At 33.5% G+C, this 16,874-nt stretch overlaps 1 protein-coding gene across 1 annotated transcript in view; it reads left to right on the forward strand.

Annotated features, from left to right (window-relative positions):
• The window catches only part of COL24A1 (collagen type XXIV alpha 1 chain), a 381,932-nt gene that overhangs the window by 96,352 nt on the left and 268,706 nt on the right, over positions 1–16,874 (forward strand). Inside the window, exons 9-12 of the mRNA XM_088022947.1 lie at positions 176–229; positions 1,421–1,465; positions 8,888–8,941; positions 11,781–11,825. Coding sequence (XP_087879073.1) covers positions 176–229; positions 1,421–1,465; positions 8,888–8,941; positions 11,781–11,825 — 198 coding nt within the window. The remainder of the gene's footprint in view (positions 1–175; positions 230–1,420; positions 1,466–8,887; positions 8,942–11,780; positions 11,826–16,874) is intronic.

The raw sequence follows: 16,874 nt of genomic DNA on the forward strand, positions 1-16,874 counted from the left end.
TCATTTTTATTTCAAATAGGTGATTTCAGTCAGATACACAATGTTCAGGACCCTTAGTACTTTTACGGGGAAAAATTTCTTTAAAAACTTGGGTATTATAATTGTGCCAAATTTGTTTCCTTGGGCTTCTTTTGATTTTGTTATATTGTTTCATTTATTTTATTTTTTATTTCAGGGAATTCTAGGATTCACTGGTAGTATTGGTTCACGTGGTTACCCTGGAAGGCAGGTGAGGTAACTATATTTACATTTCTCCTTTTATGTTCCTTTTCATTAATGCATTGTATGTTCTGATTTTCAGAGTTAATGTTCAAATAATAATTGGTTTATTTCTATTAAATAATGAATGCCTCATGGCAAAATAATTTCAAAATTAAAATTGTAAAAATCTTTAAAAATGTTACTGTAGAAAGTTTTGTTTAAAATGGGAGTAGGGTTTTTAAACGTGTGATGTGATACAGTGGAAACTTCAAAATTAAAATGCCCAAGGGTCTAATAAGATTTTAAAACAATCCTGCTACTGATTTTACAATACTGCCACTCACTATAATGAAGTAATGGTAAGAGTTAAGACTGTATAACAAGCGTTATTTTTTAATAGCAGAGTTATAAAAACTTGAGACACAGTTTGGCAGTGCTATGTATACCACTACCGAATAATTTTATCTGAAATGAATTGAAGTCTTTTTATACAGTTTTGAAAATTCATTCTAAACATTTTATATTTATTTTCCTCTCATTTATAACTTTATCTATTTCATATAGACTAATAATAGAACAAATTTTCTTTCTGAGGTTTTCATGAATTGAAGACTTACTCTTGAAATTAATTATTCATTTAGCATACTAGAAAGCTATAGTTATAATATCTTTTTTATTCTCAAGAATGAGGGAAATGAAAATGCCAAAAAGTAATCTATAGTTAACAAAATTCCATATTTTAGGCCTTTAAAAATACATGGAGAGTATTGTATATTAGAGTCTTACCACCAAGTGATGATTTGTGTTGTCTGAAAGATATATAAGTACTCAAGCATATGGAGATTGAAGTTAAAAATGTATTGATTTTTAAATTATAGGAATATATTTTAGATAAGTTAAGTAGAAGTGCTTTAAAAAAACACAGTTTTCCAATGAGAAATAATTTAATTAGAATTTATTTTTTTGCATCTTATACTGTGTGTTAATTTACCTTTTTTAGATATCTAAAATATGTTTTTGTATAGATTATATATATAGTACCTCTTTTGGCTCTAAAATTCTAAAACTCCTTGAACACATATAGTCTTCATTAAGTGTACCTAGTTCTGAATTTTATACTTGTGAAAATGATACCTCTTTATATGACCATTTTATTTTATTTATCAACAGTGCTTTCAAAATACTGTAGTATGATAATGATGTCTTTTGTTCACACTAGGGTTTAGCTGGACCAGAAGGTAATCCAGGTCCTAAAGGTGTACGAGTAAGTAAACATTTTCATCATTTTGTAAGCATGCTTGCATAAAAATCAAATGAAGTTTGTAAAATAGGTATCAGTTTCACACTTCCGTAGGAACTTTGAATGTAATGCCAGGTTAGCCTGAAAAGAAGTACATTTGTTTAATAGATGCTTTCCCTGTTAATAGCCACAGAAAGCAGCCTTATAGTAGTAGGTTTTACCTCATTCTTTTCTATTGTTTTCTGGCTCCTAGCATAATGTCTGGTATGTTAGAATGGACTCTATCAACATTTGTAGTATAATTTATATATGAACGTATATAGACCTAAGAAATCATGATAAAAAATACAAAGAGGCAAAAAATTGCATATTAATTTCAAGGCTGAGATAATATGATATAAAAACTATCTGCAGTAAAAAAAAATCTGCAAAGAAGGAAATAAGCTTATCATATCAAGAGTATACCATTGCACTTCAAACCACTAAAGAGTTTAGTCACTTTTAATCATTAAGGAAGTGAGAAAATTACGATATCTTATATAGTGTGCTACAAATTAAAATCAAATCTAGTCTAGGAAAAATAAGAAAAGGTAAACTGGAATTTTTGTTTTTAAAATTCTCTACCTTTAAAAGCAAGTTATTTTCCAGAATCTACGTTTATGCCTTATATTATCTAAAATACCTTTTTGAGGGGCACCTGGACAGCTCAGTCAGTTAAGAATCCGACTCTTGATTTCGGCTCAGGTCATGATCTCAGGGTGGTGAGATGGAGCGCCATGTCAGGCTCCGTTCTGGGTGTGGAGCCTGCTTAAGATTCTCTCTCTTCCTCTCCCTCTGCCCCATCCCTCTCTCTTTTAAAAAATATAACTAAATAAAAAATAAAATACCTTTTTCAAATAAAGCATAAAGTATTTAAACAGTATGTGCTATAATGATGCTTTAAATTTAAAATTTCTAAATAATACTTTCATATGTTTTTTCTTCCTTTTATTTTGCTCTCAATCCTGTGAAGTAATTTTACAGATGAGAAAATAGCAAGCTAAGGAATTTACCAAAGTTGGCAAAGTCCTAGCTGGCCAAAGAACCAAAGTCTTCTCACATTTACCTATGTACTCTTTCCTCTCTCCTATCCTGTCTCTACCCCCATATTAAGTGAAAAATACAATGGAGAAAGGTCATGTATTTTTTTATTAGGAACTGTACCAAAAGCACGTATTGACTTGGATCTGGGAAGTAGAGAATAGTGGTCAAGAACTGCCTGAGCTTAACATTCTTAAACCATAGTGTCTAGTATATAGAATGCATTTTCTATGCAGACTTTATTGTTTTATTGGAATTTGGGAGTCTTTTCTGTGCATGAACTCATAACTCCAAGACATGTTATTGGGTACCATGTAGTTTTCTCTTACTATATTTTCTCATCTTGCTTCAGTGATTCCCAAAACCTAAGTTCTTCTTTATACCACTATATTATACATCCTTTTGTACCGTATTATACATCCTTTTGTTGCTTTTTTCTTCACTTGTATGGAAACTGTTGTCTGTGTTGTAACCCTTTTTAAGTTATAGTTTTAGGTTTCGACAGCCAGCTTTATAAAAGCACTTTAAAAAATAACAAATATGGGGCTCCTGGGTGGCTCAGTCGTTAAGTGTCTGCCTTCGGCTCAGGTCATGATCCCAGGGTCCTGGGATCAAGCCCCTCATCAGGTTCCCTGCTCAGCGGGAAGCCTGCTTCTCCCTCTCCCATTCCCCCTGCTTGTGTTCCCTCTCTCACTGTGTCTCTCTCTGTCAAATAAATAAATTAAAAATCTTAAAATAAATAAATAAAATATAACAAATATATATTCTGATTAATTTAATTGATTTGATTCTTTAATTTTCCTTTGGGAATACAGGAGGGTTCAGGAAGCCTTTTTCTTTCGGCTTCACATTCACAGAGGGTCTCAAACGTAGACTTTTAACTTTAACTTCAAATCCAGATTAGATTAAAAGACAAAAATCACAAAAAACACACCAACAGGATTATAAAATGTTTTTCATTTGATTTGTGTCCTGTTACTGGACTATGCCACAGGCTACATACTGTAAATTAATATATTTATCAATCATGTTGATAAATGATCTTTTGACTGGCAGCATTATTTGATTCCATTTTTTGGTGTTATGATATTACTTTTATGTTTTAAAGATTTTATTTATTAGAGAGAGAGAGCACGCACAAGCATGAGCAGCGGTGGGGGAGTGCAAAGGGAGAAGCAGACGCAGACTTTCTGCTGAATGCGGAGCTGGATGTGGGGTTCGATCCCAGGACCCTGGGATCATGACCTGACCCATAAGCAGATGCTTAACTGACTGACCCACCCAGGTGCCCTGATATTACTTCTAGGTTAAATGTGTATTTTGTAACCCTCTTTTGGCATTTCTTTGTGTAATTATATGCTTGGTGCCTCGAGAAGTAGAAGTGTGTAGGGCCTCTTCTGACTTTTTAGTGGCCCTACTGGTGACACAAATTTGCCTCTAACTGGATATATAACCTTCTATCTAAAAGTCAAAAGCATATATGTTGTTATTTTTTTAATGTTCTTTGTTTCATTACACGTTAAACTCTAGGAGTAGTGTCTTTTTTTTTTTAAGATTTTATTTATTTGAGAGAGAGAGAATGAGAGACAGAGAGCATGAGAGGAAGGAGGGTCAGAGGGAGAAGGAGACTCCCTGCTGAACAGGGGCCCCGAGGTGGGACTCGATCCCGGGACTCCAGGATCATGGCCTGAGCTGAAGGCAGTCACTTAACCAACTGAGCCACCCAGGCACCCCTTAGGGGTAGTGTCTTGAGAATGACCACAACCCCATGTGATTTCTTAGTGGGTGCTGCTGGCATTTTATTTCTGTTAGCATCAGCATAATAATTATTAAGAAACCTTTATGAAACACCAATATAATTACTCATTAAAATCTTTAATTGCAAAATGTTTTTGCACCCTATTCAGGCTATGTTGAGTAGAGGTCTCACTTTCTCCTGAGTTCTCAGCTGATTACTTAGTTCAATGATGAGTGTATACCAGTTAGGGTGTCTATTGTTTTTATTTATAAGCAAAAATTCAGTTGTATATATTAAAATAAAAGTTAAGTCTTTTTAAACTTGAGGCTATCTGTAGCTGGTGATTCTGAAAATATATATAGCATGTCATCATAATCATAAATGTTTTGATATCAGGAATGTTTTTGGATGCTTCATTTTACAAGAAATTTTTCACATCCTCCACACGCTTGGCTTTTAAGCAAACAAATTATAGATGCTTTACTTACTAAAGTTAAGTAGAAGGAAACTAATTTTCTCTTTTTAAAAAAATTTTGCTTGTTCATACAAACTGTAGAACATAGGGAATTTTAAAGGTGTTTTTCCTGGTCAAAGAAGAGTGCTGCTCTTACTATGGCAACACCCAACTAGCTTTCACTCTCAAAGATTAAGTCCCTCCCAAGGTTGTTATTCCAGGCAAAACAGAAATGGTTCCTGAAATATTTACTTAAAAAAATGGTAAAGTCTACATAACATAAACATTTCCATTTTATGAGTATTTTTAAGAGTATAGTTTAGTGGTCTTAGTTTGGGCTGCTATGATAGAAATGTAGACTGGGTGGTTTGTTTATTTATTAATTGATTGATTGATTTTTAAGATTTTATTTATTTATTTGACAGAGAGAAACACAGTGAGAGAGGGAACACAAGCAGGGGGAGTGGGAGAGGGAGAAGCAGGCTTCCCGCAGAGCAGGGAGCCCGATGCGGAGCTCGATCCCAGGACCCTGGGATCATGACCTGAGCCGAAGGCAGATGCTTAATGACTGAGCCACCCAGGTGCCCCTGGACTGGGTGGTTTAAATGACAAACATTTGTATCTCGCAGTTCTGCAATCTGAGAAATTCAAGATCAAGGCACCAGCAGATCCAGTACCTGGTGACGGCCTACTTCATGGGCTGTAGACAGTTGCCTTCTTACTGTATCCTCACATAGCTGAGATAGAAATCACCTCTAATCGCATTCATGAGGGCTCTACCCCCATGACCTAATTACTTCCCAAAGGGCCCACCTCGGAATACCATCACATTGGGGACTACACTTCAACATATGAATTCAGTCCATATCAGGAGGCAAGAAGTACATTCACATTGTTGTGCAGCCATCACCACCATCCACCTTCAGAACTTTCTCATCTTCCCAGACTGAAACTCCATACCCTTTAAATAGTAACTCCTCATTCTCACTTCCTCCCAACTTTAGGCAACCATTCTACTTTCTGTCTCTATAAATTTGACTAGTATAAGTACCCATAAAGTGGGATCATGGATGTGGGATCATACAGTATCTATCCTTTTGTGACTGGCTTACTTCTCTTAGCCTGATTGTCTTCAGGGTTTGTCCATGTTGTAACGTGTGTCAGAATTTCCTTCCCTTTTAAGGCTGGCTAATATTCCATTGTATGTATATACCATATTTTGTTTATCCATTCATGTGTTAAACATTTGGGGTGCTTCTACCTTTTGGCTATTGTGAATAATGCCATTCTGCTTCTACAAATGATATTTACTTTTAAAAAAATCTGCATTCTTTCTTAATGTATATTATTATGGAAGCATTCACTCTGAAGTCACCCATTCTCTGATTAAAGTAGCCTTTATAGAATTGAGTCAAAATGGCCTCCTGTATCTCTCCTTCAAATTCTCTTATACTTGGGCTTTTCTCTGTATCTGTAAAATTATTCTGCTTTTGCCACCTCCATTTCAGCCTCTCTCTGGTTTGGTGATAATTTGTCTTTTTGTTTTCTCCTCAGAGCTCTAGTAACCTGTAAGGCCTCCAACATACCTGTCCTAAAAACCTTATCTCTTTATGAGCTCTTTCTGTGAGTCTCATATCTCCAGTTCCCTGGTAAGATAATTACATTTGAATGCCTCATCAACACCATAGACTCAAAATGAGTAAGAAAACTTACCCTCTTTCTACCAAATAGCATTCCTATTCGTTTTCTGTATTTCTACCAGTGGTTACCACTTGCTTATCAGTCCAACTACAAACCTTAGAGTCATCTTTGCCTCAGTCTTTAGAGACAATTACAAAGACCTGTTGATCCACTATTAACCTAGTGAATTTTATAGACTGCAAATTTGATTGTATCAAAGCTATGCCTAAATATTTTTTTAATGGCTCACAGTATAAATTCCAAACTTTCCATCATTACATACGAGACTTTTCTTGATGTGGCCACTGCTACCCTTTCCAAGCTCACCACTTGCCTATCATGCATAGAGAACTATTTGCAATTCTGTATAAATGCCATGTCATGTCATTCTTATTGATTGAATGAATGATAGTACATTGTTAGCCCTGCTCAAATGTTGCCTCTTCTGTAAAGCTTTCCTAAATCATCCCTCTGGGTGATGTTGGTCATTCTGCCTCCAAATTTCTGTTGTATTTTGTATTTATCACATCATATATTACATAATCATATTATAATTATCATATGAAGTTATAATTATTTATTTGTATGACCTTCTTTCCTAAAAAACTGTGAACTTCTTGAGGGCACTGACTTTCATATTCATCTTTTAATTACAGCTCCTGGCACATAATGGGCACTTTTTTTCTCATTATGTAAAACTATTTGACCTACTGTTTATACATATGTATTTATTTAAAAAATAAACATTTATTGGGGCACCGGGGGTGCTCAGTTGGCTAAGCATCTGACTCAATCTGAGCTCAGGTCTTGACTTCAAGGTCATGAATTCAAGCCCCGTGTTGGGCTCCACAGTGGGTGTGGAGCCTACTTAAAAAACAAAACAAACAAAAAAACCCGTTTATTGTGATGATGTGTAAGTCAGTTGAACCTTCTTGGCAGTGTTGCATTTGGCACTTTGAATTGGGATATCCTGTACCAAGGCTGTTTTAGTAATTTTCTCTGGATTTGCTCACAGTTTTTCTTTTACACATGTGAATGGATATAATTTATTTTTAAAATTTAAATTCAATTAATTAACATTTAGTGTATTACTAGTTTCAGAGGTAGAGTTCAGTGATTCATCAGTCTTATATAATGCCCCGTGCCCATTACATCATGTGCCCTCCTTAACGTCCATCACCCAGTTACCCTATTCCCCCACCACCTCCCCTCCAGCAACCCTCAGTTTGTTTCCGATGATTAAGAGTCTCTTGTGGTTTGTCTCCCTCTCTGATTTCATTTTGTTTTATTTTCTCTCCCTTCCTCTTTGATCCTCTGTTTTATTTCTTAAATTCCATATATGAGTGAGATCATATGATAATTGTCTTTCTCTGATTGACTTATTTTGCTTAGCATAATACCCTCTAGTTCCATCCACATCGTTGCAAATGGCAAGATTTCTTTTTTTATTTTATTTTATTTTTTTATGGTATTCCACATAGTGGGCACTTAAGTAATGTTTTTTGAATCAATGATCCAGGCTCATATTACTTCAAATTTGGACCATTGAAAGAGCCTTCTAACAGGTTTTCCTACATTCATTGTTTCTTGTCTCATATGTATTCTATATCCTGTCAATAGATTAATGTTTTAGAAATACAACCTAACCTCAGGGCACTACCACAATGCCTTAAAGGCAGGAGCTTCCAGTTTTATAAAATATAAAGTCTAAAATTCTTAGCTTGAAATTTAAAGGTCTCCTTAATCTAGTCTCCAAACTATCATACACTTTGTCTTTTAAATTGTTGAAGAGATTTTTATTTGCCACAGAGATATAACTAAAGTATGTTAGGATAAAGTACATTGCATTGTTATTTATATGTACCCCTTGTTGTCAGACCAGTTGGAATCTTCTTTAGGATACAATGGATCTTTGGTCTTCTCCAAAGCATTTTACAGGTATAATGTTATCCGTTACTATTTAGAGACACTTCCTGAAGTTCTTTGTTTCCATTTCCTATAATTGCTCTGCTTGGAGTTTCCTTTCTCCATCCTCTGTTTGTCAGGATTTTATCTACTCTGTATGCCTGTCTCAAGTGCCAGTCTCTTTTGAAGTGTTTTTTTTATTGCCTTTACCTCCTGCCACATTGGAATGGATTTCTTCTTACTCTGTACTAAGTATCTTTCGGTACTTCCATTCTGCCTTACATTTTAGTTAATTATATATTTTCTCCCCACTATAAAATCCAACAGAGAAAAGGATTTGGTCTTGATTTTCATTTGTCCCTACATCTTCAGTTATGTTCCCTACTTTTTTTTCTTTTTTTTTTTTTTTTTTAATGGAAAGGTCTGTAACTTCTGGAAGGAAGGTGGTAAAGCAAAGGAACGAAGTTATTTATTCTGTTCTGCCTTAGAGTTTCATATTATTACGAACAAATTTATGATCTCTGTTTAGAATTCCTTGCAGGGTAAGTATTCAAATGAAATAATACAAAGACTGTTTGCTCCCTCTAAGGGTTTTATTGGCTCTCCTGGAGAAGTAGGGCAACGGGGACCTGAAGGAGAGAGAGTAAGTCCATTTCCTTCAAATATTATTTCTGAAGCGATATGCTTATAATAGTACCGCAGAGTTTATAAGCTCACGTGTCAGGCAGGGAATCTTATGGAGTGAAGCACGCGGCTTTAAGAAAAATCACCTACCGGAAATATAATTAGACTCTCTGGAATTTTACTGACTTTTGTTTTAAGGAAGTAAGGTGATACAAACATATATGGTTAGCTATTTTAAATGCAATTAAAAAAAACACAAGTTGGAATATTAAAATGCCTAATTATGAAAATTTTATTTTATAATTCATTAACCTTTAAGCACAAGCTCTTGACAGGCCTTATATTTGATAGTATAATATACAGTAAATAATCCAGCCTCAGAAGATATATTTTTTGTTTAATAATGGAAGATAACTGTTCATAAATGTAGGTATGAGACAGATGCCTACTGTGAATAAAGGTACTTGTGAATAAAGATAGAATCTTTGCAAATGGTTGTTACTTTAAAACAGAGTTCTGGCGTTCCAATTCCATCATGTCTAGTTTTCAGCATTGTATGCAGTTCATTGCTTTCTATTTGTATTCCTTCATTTTACTGTCAGTACTCATTGAAAAAATAGAATTGAACAACATTGGGTTTGAAAATAATCATATTCAGAATTTAGTATTCAACACTATTATTATAGGTATGCTATTCAAGCCAGAGTTTTCATTTCTGGAAACTGGTTTTTGCAAGTGAAAGTAAACCTGACTATTCTTTGCTGGATGAATTTTTCAAATATATAGTTTGAGTGAATTATATCACATTTTCTTGTAATCACTTGTGAATTTCCTGACAGAGGAGAGATATTCAGAGTTTAAATGTGCTGCAGTGACAATCAAAATGTCCAGTTTCCTTTGATGAGATGAGATGAAGATTGTCCCTTGGTGAATATACAAGTCATTTCTTTCACTTGCAGAAATATCTTCAGTGTGATCCCACAACTAAGCTACTTAATTGCCATGTGATACAGCAGATTTATAGATCATGTTTCCAATCTCTTCATGCAAAGAATTGAACTACTGCTCATTGACCAAAGGAGTATATACAGTTTACATTGTGATTACTCTGCTGCTCATGATATAATACTTTCCTGACCTTATTTCTAGTTAATAATGTAATAAATAAAGCAAAATTATATATTCTTGCAAAATGTTATCATCTTGAATTTAAGGATCCCATCACTGACCAACATTAGGCACACTGCCTGTAATCATGCTCACTAGTTTTGACCAGTCTATGTGAAAATGTTAACACCTGTCTCAAATCATAAATATAAGACAATTGTGTGATATTATGACTATCATGGGTAACATGTCCTAATACTATTTGGCTACTTCAAAATTTTCATTAAAACTATGAATAATATAGCTAACAGTGTGTTGTTATTATGTTATAAACTGTGTATGTATAGAGAAGAGAGTAGAGAAGAAGCGTAGAGAAGAGCAAACAAAAAGAGTATAATGCTAATCATTCCTGAAAACAAAGAGAAAAATTCCTTCCTGGGAGTCAGTAATGTACATATGTGTATATATATATCTAATTGACAAAGTGCTTATATAATTTTGTCTGTATTATCCTTGGGTTTCCTGCAGAGATTTAGTAGAGCTACTAAAGTTATAAAAAATAATTACCTTATTTTTTGAAAAAACGGTTGGCTATATTACGTAAAAATATATAAAGTCTTAATGAAATGAGTCCTATTGCTCACCCATACCCTTTTGATAAGACAGTAGATAAGTATGTATCAAACACTGTTGAATTGGAAGTGGATGGATTACTTCAGTTAATGATATCTTCTAACTTATCTGTATCTACTATAAATTCCAAGCTACATGGTTCTGGCAGATATCTTAGTCTCTAAGGCTTCTAAGTGATTCTAAGTCTCAACGTGATTATATCAGTGAGGATATTTTGGACTGTCAGTAGCAGAAAACCCCAACTCAAACTGGCTCAAAAATGAGGAAATTTTTAATAATGATGGTAACGGTAATAGCAAACAGTTTACTGAATGGTTATATATATGCAAGGCACTATGCAAATACTTTATATGAATTAACTCCTTTAATGCTCACAAATCCCAGTAAGATAGGTACTATTATTATTATTCTCACTGTAGATGAAAAAATTTGAGGCATACAGAGAGAAAGACTTATCTAAGACTATATACGGGTTATAAGAGCAGAGCCAGGATTTGAACACAGATGTTCGGCTCCAATGCTTGAGTGTTTACGTATTATGCCCTACCGCTTCCTACATGACCAGAAATCTATAGGTTAGGTGAGATCTAGGCACAATATGATCTTGAGCACGGTGATACCATCTTTCTGCTTTGCCTTGCCTAATGTTGGCTTTACACTAAGGCAGGTTTCCCATACAGTTGCAGAATTGCCAGTGCAAGAGCTAACTGTGCTTTCATTTATGTCCAGCCAGAGAGATAGGGAGACAGAGATGAGGTGATTGTCCCTTAGGTTTTGGAAAAGTAAGACCTTCCTGTTTATCTGGTCATGCCAGCTTTGGTTGTATGCCTACCTCTGGACAGATAACTATCACCAGAGGAATGTCAGGATCCCATTTGAAAGTACAGATAGGATACATTCCAGAATAAAATCAAGATGCTGTTATGAAGAAGAAAAGGAGACACTTCAGTTAAATTAATATATTGAAGCTTTTCTGAATGTCATACCAGTGTAAAGAACAATTCATTTTTCTCTTCGTCATACTTCATTAATTGATGTTTGAGGAAAAAAAGATCTGTAATGTCTAACTCATTCATTTTTTTCAACAAATATTTATTTTTGACTTTTATATATTCTAGGGTGTTCCTGGGATCCGGGGAAAGAGGGGTCTTAAGGGAAGACAGGTAATTCAACTTTTGTCTTTTGAGGTTCAATTCTGAGAAATATAATCTGATTATGTGCATATTTCTTACCTGTACAAATATAAATGTAGTTTGTTCTTGTTGCCCACAATTTATCTCATTCAACAGAATTTAATTTTTGCTACCTTAACAGTCTATCAAATAATACCTGAGATTGTGAAGGAAATTTTAGATTAAAAAATAATGAAATTTAATTCTCCTAACCCATTTAACAGACCAGTGGAAAGGACCTTTATCTCTATGACAAGGAACGAAAATGTCAGAGAAAATACATGAACAGTTTAAAATACCAATGATAGCACTATTCACCCTCATGTTTTACAGGTTTTAAAAATGCCTGCTTCAGATATTAGCTCAAAAACTAGTTCACTACAGTTCTTATATTTTCAGACTTAAGAAAATCAAGGAAAGTGAATTTTGCCAGGTAATATAATAATTTCAGAGATGGTGGAAATTTTGACATCATCCCATGCCCCCATCATTTAACAAATGAGAAAACTGTGGTTCAGGGAAGCATCCCCCTGTTATCCTGGCTGAGTTAGTAAAGCTACCTAGCCACCTTCCTTGTCCCTTGTGTTGTGTTTACTACTATCCACAGGTCTTTATTAGGGTAGCACTTTTTGTGCTGCACTGTGTTTTCTAATCTATGAGGAAGGAAATTGGGTTTTTCATAACAGCTTTTCTAAAATGTTGGTGTATATAAATAAAACCTTGATGATAATTGTAAAAGATTACAAACCTCACCAGAATATTCATGTCCTTTCCAAAGCATTGTATTCTTGCGCTTTGCAGTATTTCTTGAAGGTAGATTAGAATAGGTATTAATATCATTGTTGTATAGATGAGGAGAATGAGGCTCAGTGATGTTGAGAGATTTGCTCTGAATTCCATGGATAATGGTGTTAAGATCAAGAATTGATCTCAGACCCTCTGCATATAAATCCAGGATCCTTTTCCTTACTCCCCAGTATTTCTACTCTCTGTGACTCACACTGCGTACAATTGCATGATTAATGTTTTCATGACAGTTGGCCAAAATGGGACAAAATTATTTTAAAGTTTCACTTTAAAAATTTCAGTTTATTAAGATAAGTTTACCAAACTGTCAAGAAATTAAAAATTAGCCAACCGTTTTGTTTTCTTACATTTATAGTCAGCTTTAAATCTAATCTTCTAGCATTTCTAACCACAGCAACTGCCACCATCACCACCTGCATTTTTAACTCTTACACACTCTGATAAATACCATCTCATTTGATTACACTTCTTATACTGCAGAATGTTATGTTACTTCTTTTTGTTTAAGCCCTCATTCACACACCCCAGTAGAATAGCTCTCTAATTATCATGTACAAATATCTAATCTAAATATGCAGATGTGGGCTGTCTCAAAATCAACAGTAGGTGAAATTTATCTTCTTTACTCTTGTCTTCTCCATTCTGCGTCTTTATTTTTTTTCCATCCTCCTCCTACCAAAGTATGACATCAGTAAAAGAATAATAAAGTTATTTACGGTATTATATAAATTATTTCTAATGCTTCAACTGTTACCTTACCCATTAGTAATTATATTTTAAGTGTAGTTTAAGACAAAGTAAGTAATCTACAATCGTGGAATTTTAGGCATTGTTGAAAAAATAGAGCATTCTCCCAAAGCCCCTGTGATTTATCACTTAGGTAGCTACCAACTTCATTTAGCAATATGGCTGGTTTTATATAGATATTAACTTTATCTTGGAAATGTATAGGTAATTTCCAGTTTCCTGCTCCATCATGAACTGAAATTATCCATGGAAATTTATAGATAACTTCTGGTTTTTTGCTGCCTAGAGAATTGTAAAAGTATCCAACAGATGCTATTGAATTCAAAAGAGGAGTTCAAGAAAACTGGAAAAATAATGGATAGAATGATTACTGGGTTGATAACTCTGTTCTTTACACTACAAAATTTGTAAAGTTTTATTTCTTTAAAAGCATATGCCCTTCTCACAGATTTAATCCTTGGGAAAATTATATTTGAAAAACATATGTACCTCATTTTTCCTAAATAGTGTTTATAGAAGAAAATCTGTCTGGTGCTATAATATGTCATGTATGCTATATGCACTTCTGTTTTTACCACAAAATGATTTGGCCATGTTTATGAGGAAATCACAGCACTTAAAGTAAGATACAGTTACAGCCACAAGTCAAATTATGCCAAGACTGACCTCAGACATTGTTCTAGAATAGTATCTTATGTATAAATGCTCCCCTATGTTCTGTTTATTATAAGTAAAATCATCTTCAAATAGCTTTGACATTAAGTAAGGGCAAACCGTATTAGCATGGGATATTATGCATTATGGGACACTTGTATTTCAATTTAGATGATTAAAATTCCATGAGAAGAATGGTTACTTATTACTGTTTTAATAATAGTAAAAGGAAAATATCTTTTGATGAGTTATCCACTCTCTGATGTAGAAAATATTAGGTGTGTGGAATACAAACTTGGCCATTTTTTTCTTGGCAATTTATTAAATTATGTATAGTATTTGTTATTATATATGAAATAGATATTCAAATACAGAGGCAGAACTAAAGCATTTTAGCCCACCATAAAGAAAAGGACAGAAACCTACAATATCTGAAAGAATATAACAGAAACCATGGAAATACTGAAATCTAAAAGCACTTGTATCTAAGAAACTTTTGGCTATACATACGCCAAAGGCAGTTACTTCCAATTTTCAGCTGACTTCAGAGATATTTAGAAGTGTGGATTCATGCTTTATTAGGGTACTGCTGTGTGGATCCCATGTTATTTCATTTACTATCATTAGTATGAATGTTATTAGATATACTTTATTATAATCATCATTCCCTTTAATTAATCTGATTATTCTTTCTGTGTGTTAAATTAGCTCATTTCCTCAAATTTTAGGTAGATAGAAGTATGCAGTCTTACAAACATAGAATATGATTCAGTTTGAAGTAATTTTTATAATGTGATTTGTAGAAAATTAATAATCCTTTTTAGATAACTCCTTAAGTTTTATGTAATATTTTACACAGGTTTTTAAAGTCTCTGAAATTAAGGCCAGAAGCTGGTAAAATAAATTACTTCACTTTCTGTATTATGTATGTATGAAACACTTTGACAGTCAAAATTGACATAGAAAACTTCAAAAATCCAAGTTCAGGCCTTTTTAAATATTAATCAAGATGAGCTACTGAGTTGGTTTCTAATCTATGTACTAAAGCTGTGTGTTTGATATGAAGTTTATCAAAATATTAATATCTATGTCTCTCTCATATATATAGACATCATATGCTATGTACATATAGTGCAGAAACATAGAGTAGTAGTAAAAATCCTGTTCAAAATTGTTCAGTTCCGAAATTGTTGCTATCAATCATACACTCACACTGCTGGCCAAATCATCATTTATTTTTCCTGAGTAAACACTAAGCATGGAATTAAGTTGTTGTGAACCAGCCTCCTTAGTGATTTCTGTATTTTTTTTCATAAAATGATAGACTTACAAGTAAGAGATATCTTCTCCTAAGTAGTATAAATATTATATGAACTCTTTTGAAAATGGAAACATTTCAAAATAGCATATTATTTTGGTTGTTCAAGAGTTATTTAGTATTTAGCCTTATACTGCTATTTTTAAATTTAATGTTTGGGTCAAAAGTTACTTCATTTTAAATCTTACTTCCCAGAAACTTTTCCCCAAAATAAAACATTGTATTTATTCAGTGTTTACGGATGGATTTGATATTTATAACACAATGTGTTTTTATTTTTTTCAACCAGGAAAAGTAAGAAAACTGGTTTTATTGGAAACTTGGTATATTTTAGGATCAGAGTATATAAAAGTAGTTATATTAACAAATTTATTTGTTCTTTGGTCTTACATTGTTGGCATTTAAGAATTTTTTTCTTCCCTGTACTATATGCTATTTCTGATTTCAAGATTTTAGGATAAGGTATTTACTAATAATCATTACAATTATTTTTAAAGACTTCATGTAGTCAGTTACATATTAGTAAATATTTATGTACTCATGCTTTTGGGCATTGAGATATTATAGTTCTTACCTCTTTATTTCCTCCCCTCTTTCACTCCCTACATGTTACAATTGGATCAAAATCCTTACTGTCAGTTAATATTAGAGAACAGACATGGGGCTCTAGGTGCTATTCGTCCATTCTTTTTGCTGTCCCTGGATAGCTTGAATTGATCTCAAGTTCTTTCTCAAGAGATCTCTGATAAAAACAAGGTAGTAGACAATCTTTATTGGCCAGGACTCTTTTAAATACCATAGAACTACCATTCTATTTTATATGCTTTACTGTCTTTATTTGAAAAACTTCTTGGAACATATCTGATGAGCCAGATTCTTTAAATTCTTAAGTCATCCACTGATACATAATAGAAAAGAAGAATGCTATTAAAAAAAAGAGAGAAGGCAGGGAGAGGTTTCATATATATTTGTTAACATCAGATTTTATACGTGTTACCTAATTGTAAGCAGCTTTTTTTTTAATGCAAAGTTTTCAAACTTCATTCTGGAGTGCCACAGTCAGGAAATTCTATAGTTGCTTAAAAAAAAAAGCATTTTACATGGCTCCCGGATTGATTTAATCAGTAGTCTCTTTGTTGTACTAAGTAGGTTATGCAAATTTATATGACTCCACAGATCTAAAATATTTATGCCAGAACTGACTTGTCAGGATTGAAGATAAAAATGAAATTGGAGCTGGAATTTACTCTCAACAATGCCTAGAAAATTGTTGTCAAAGTATAGAGGTTTTTGAAAGAGTTTTTCAGATCTGAAAGAGTAGATTATAAATAATCAAATCATATTACATTAAAGTTTGACAAAGAAAAATTATACTCAGTTTTCTTCTGATGCAAATCAAAATATCATAGCCTTAGAATGGCAGACAAAATAACACCCTTAAGGCACCTGGACTTCAGAGATGTTTACTTTTCTAACTATAGAAAGGAGTGTCTCCTCCTCTTTTCTCATACATC

This window comes from Eumetopias jubatus, unplaced genomic scaffold, assembly GCF_037043125.1.
Source record: "Eumetopias jubatus isolate StellerSeaLion01/CBP00866 unplaced genomic scaffold, mEumJub1_p1.0 scaffold_4, whole genome shotgun sequence".
Taxonomy (NCBI): domain Eukaryota; kingdom Metazoa; phylum Chordata; class Mammalia; order Carnivora; family Otariidae; genus Eumetopias; species Eumetopias jubatus.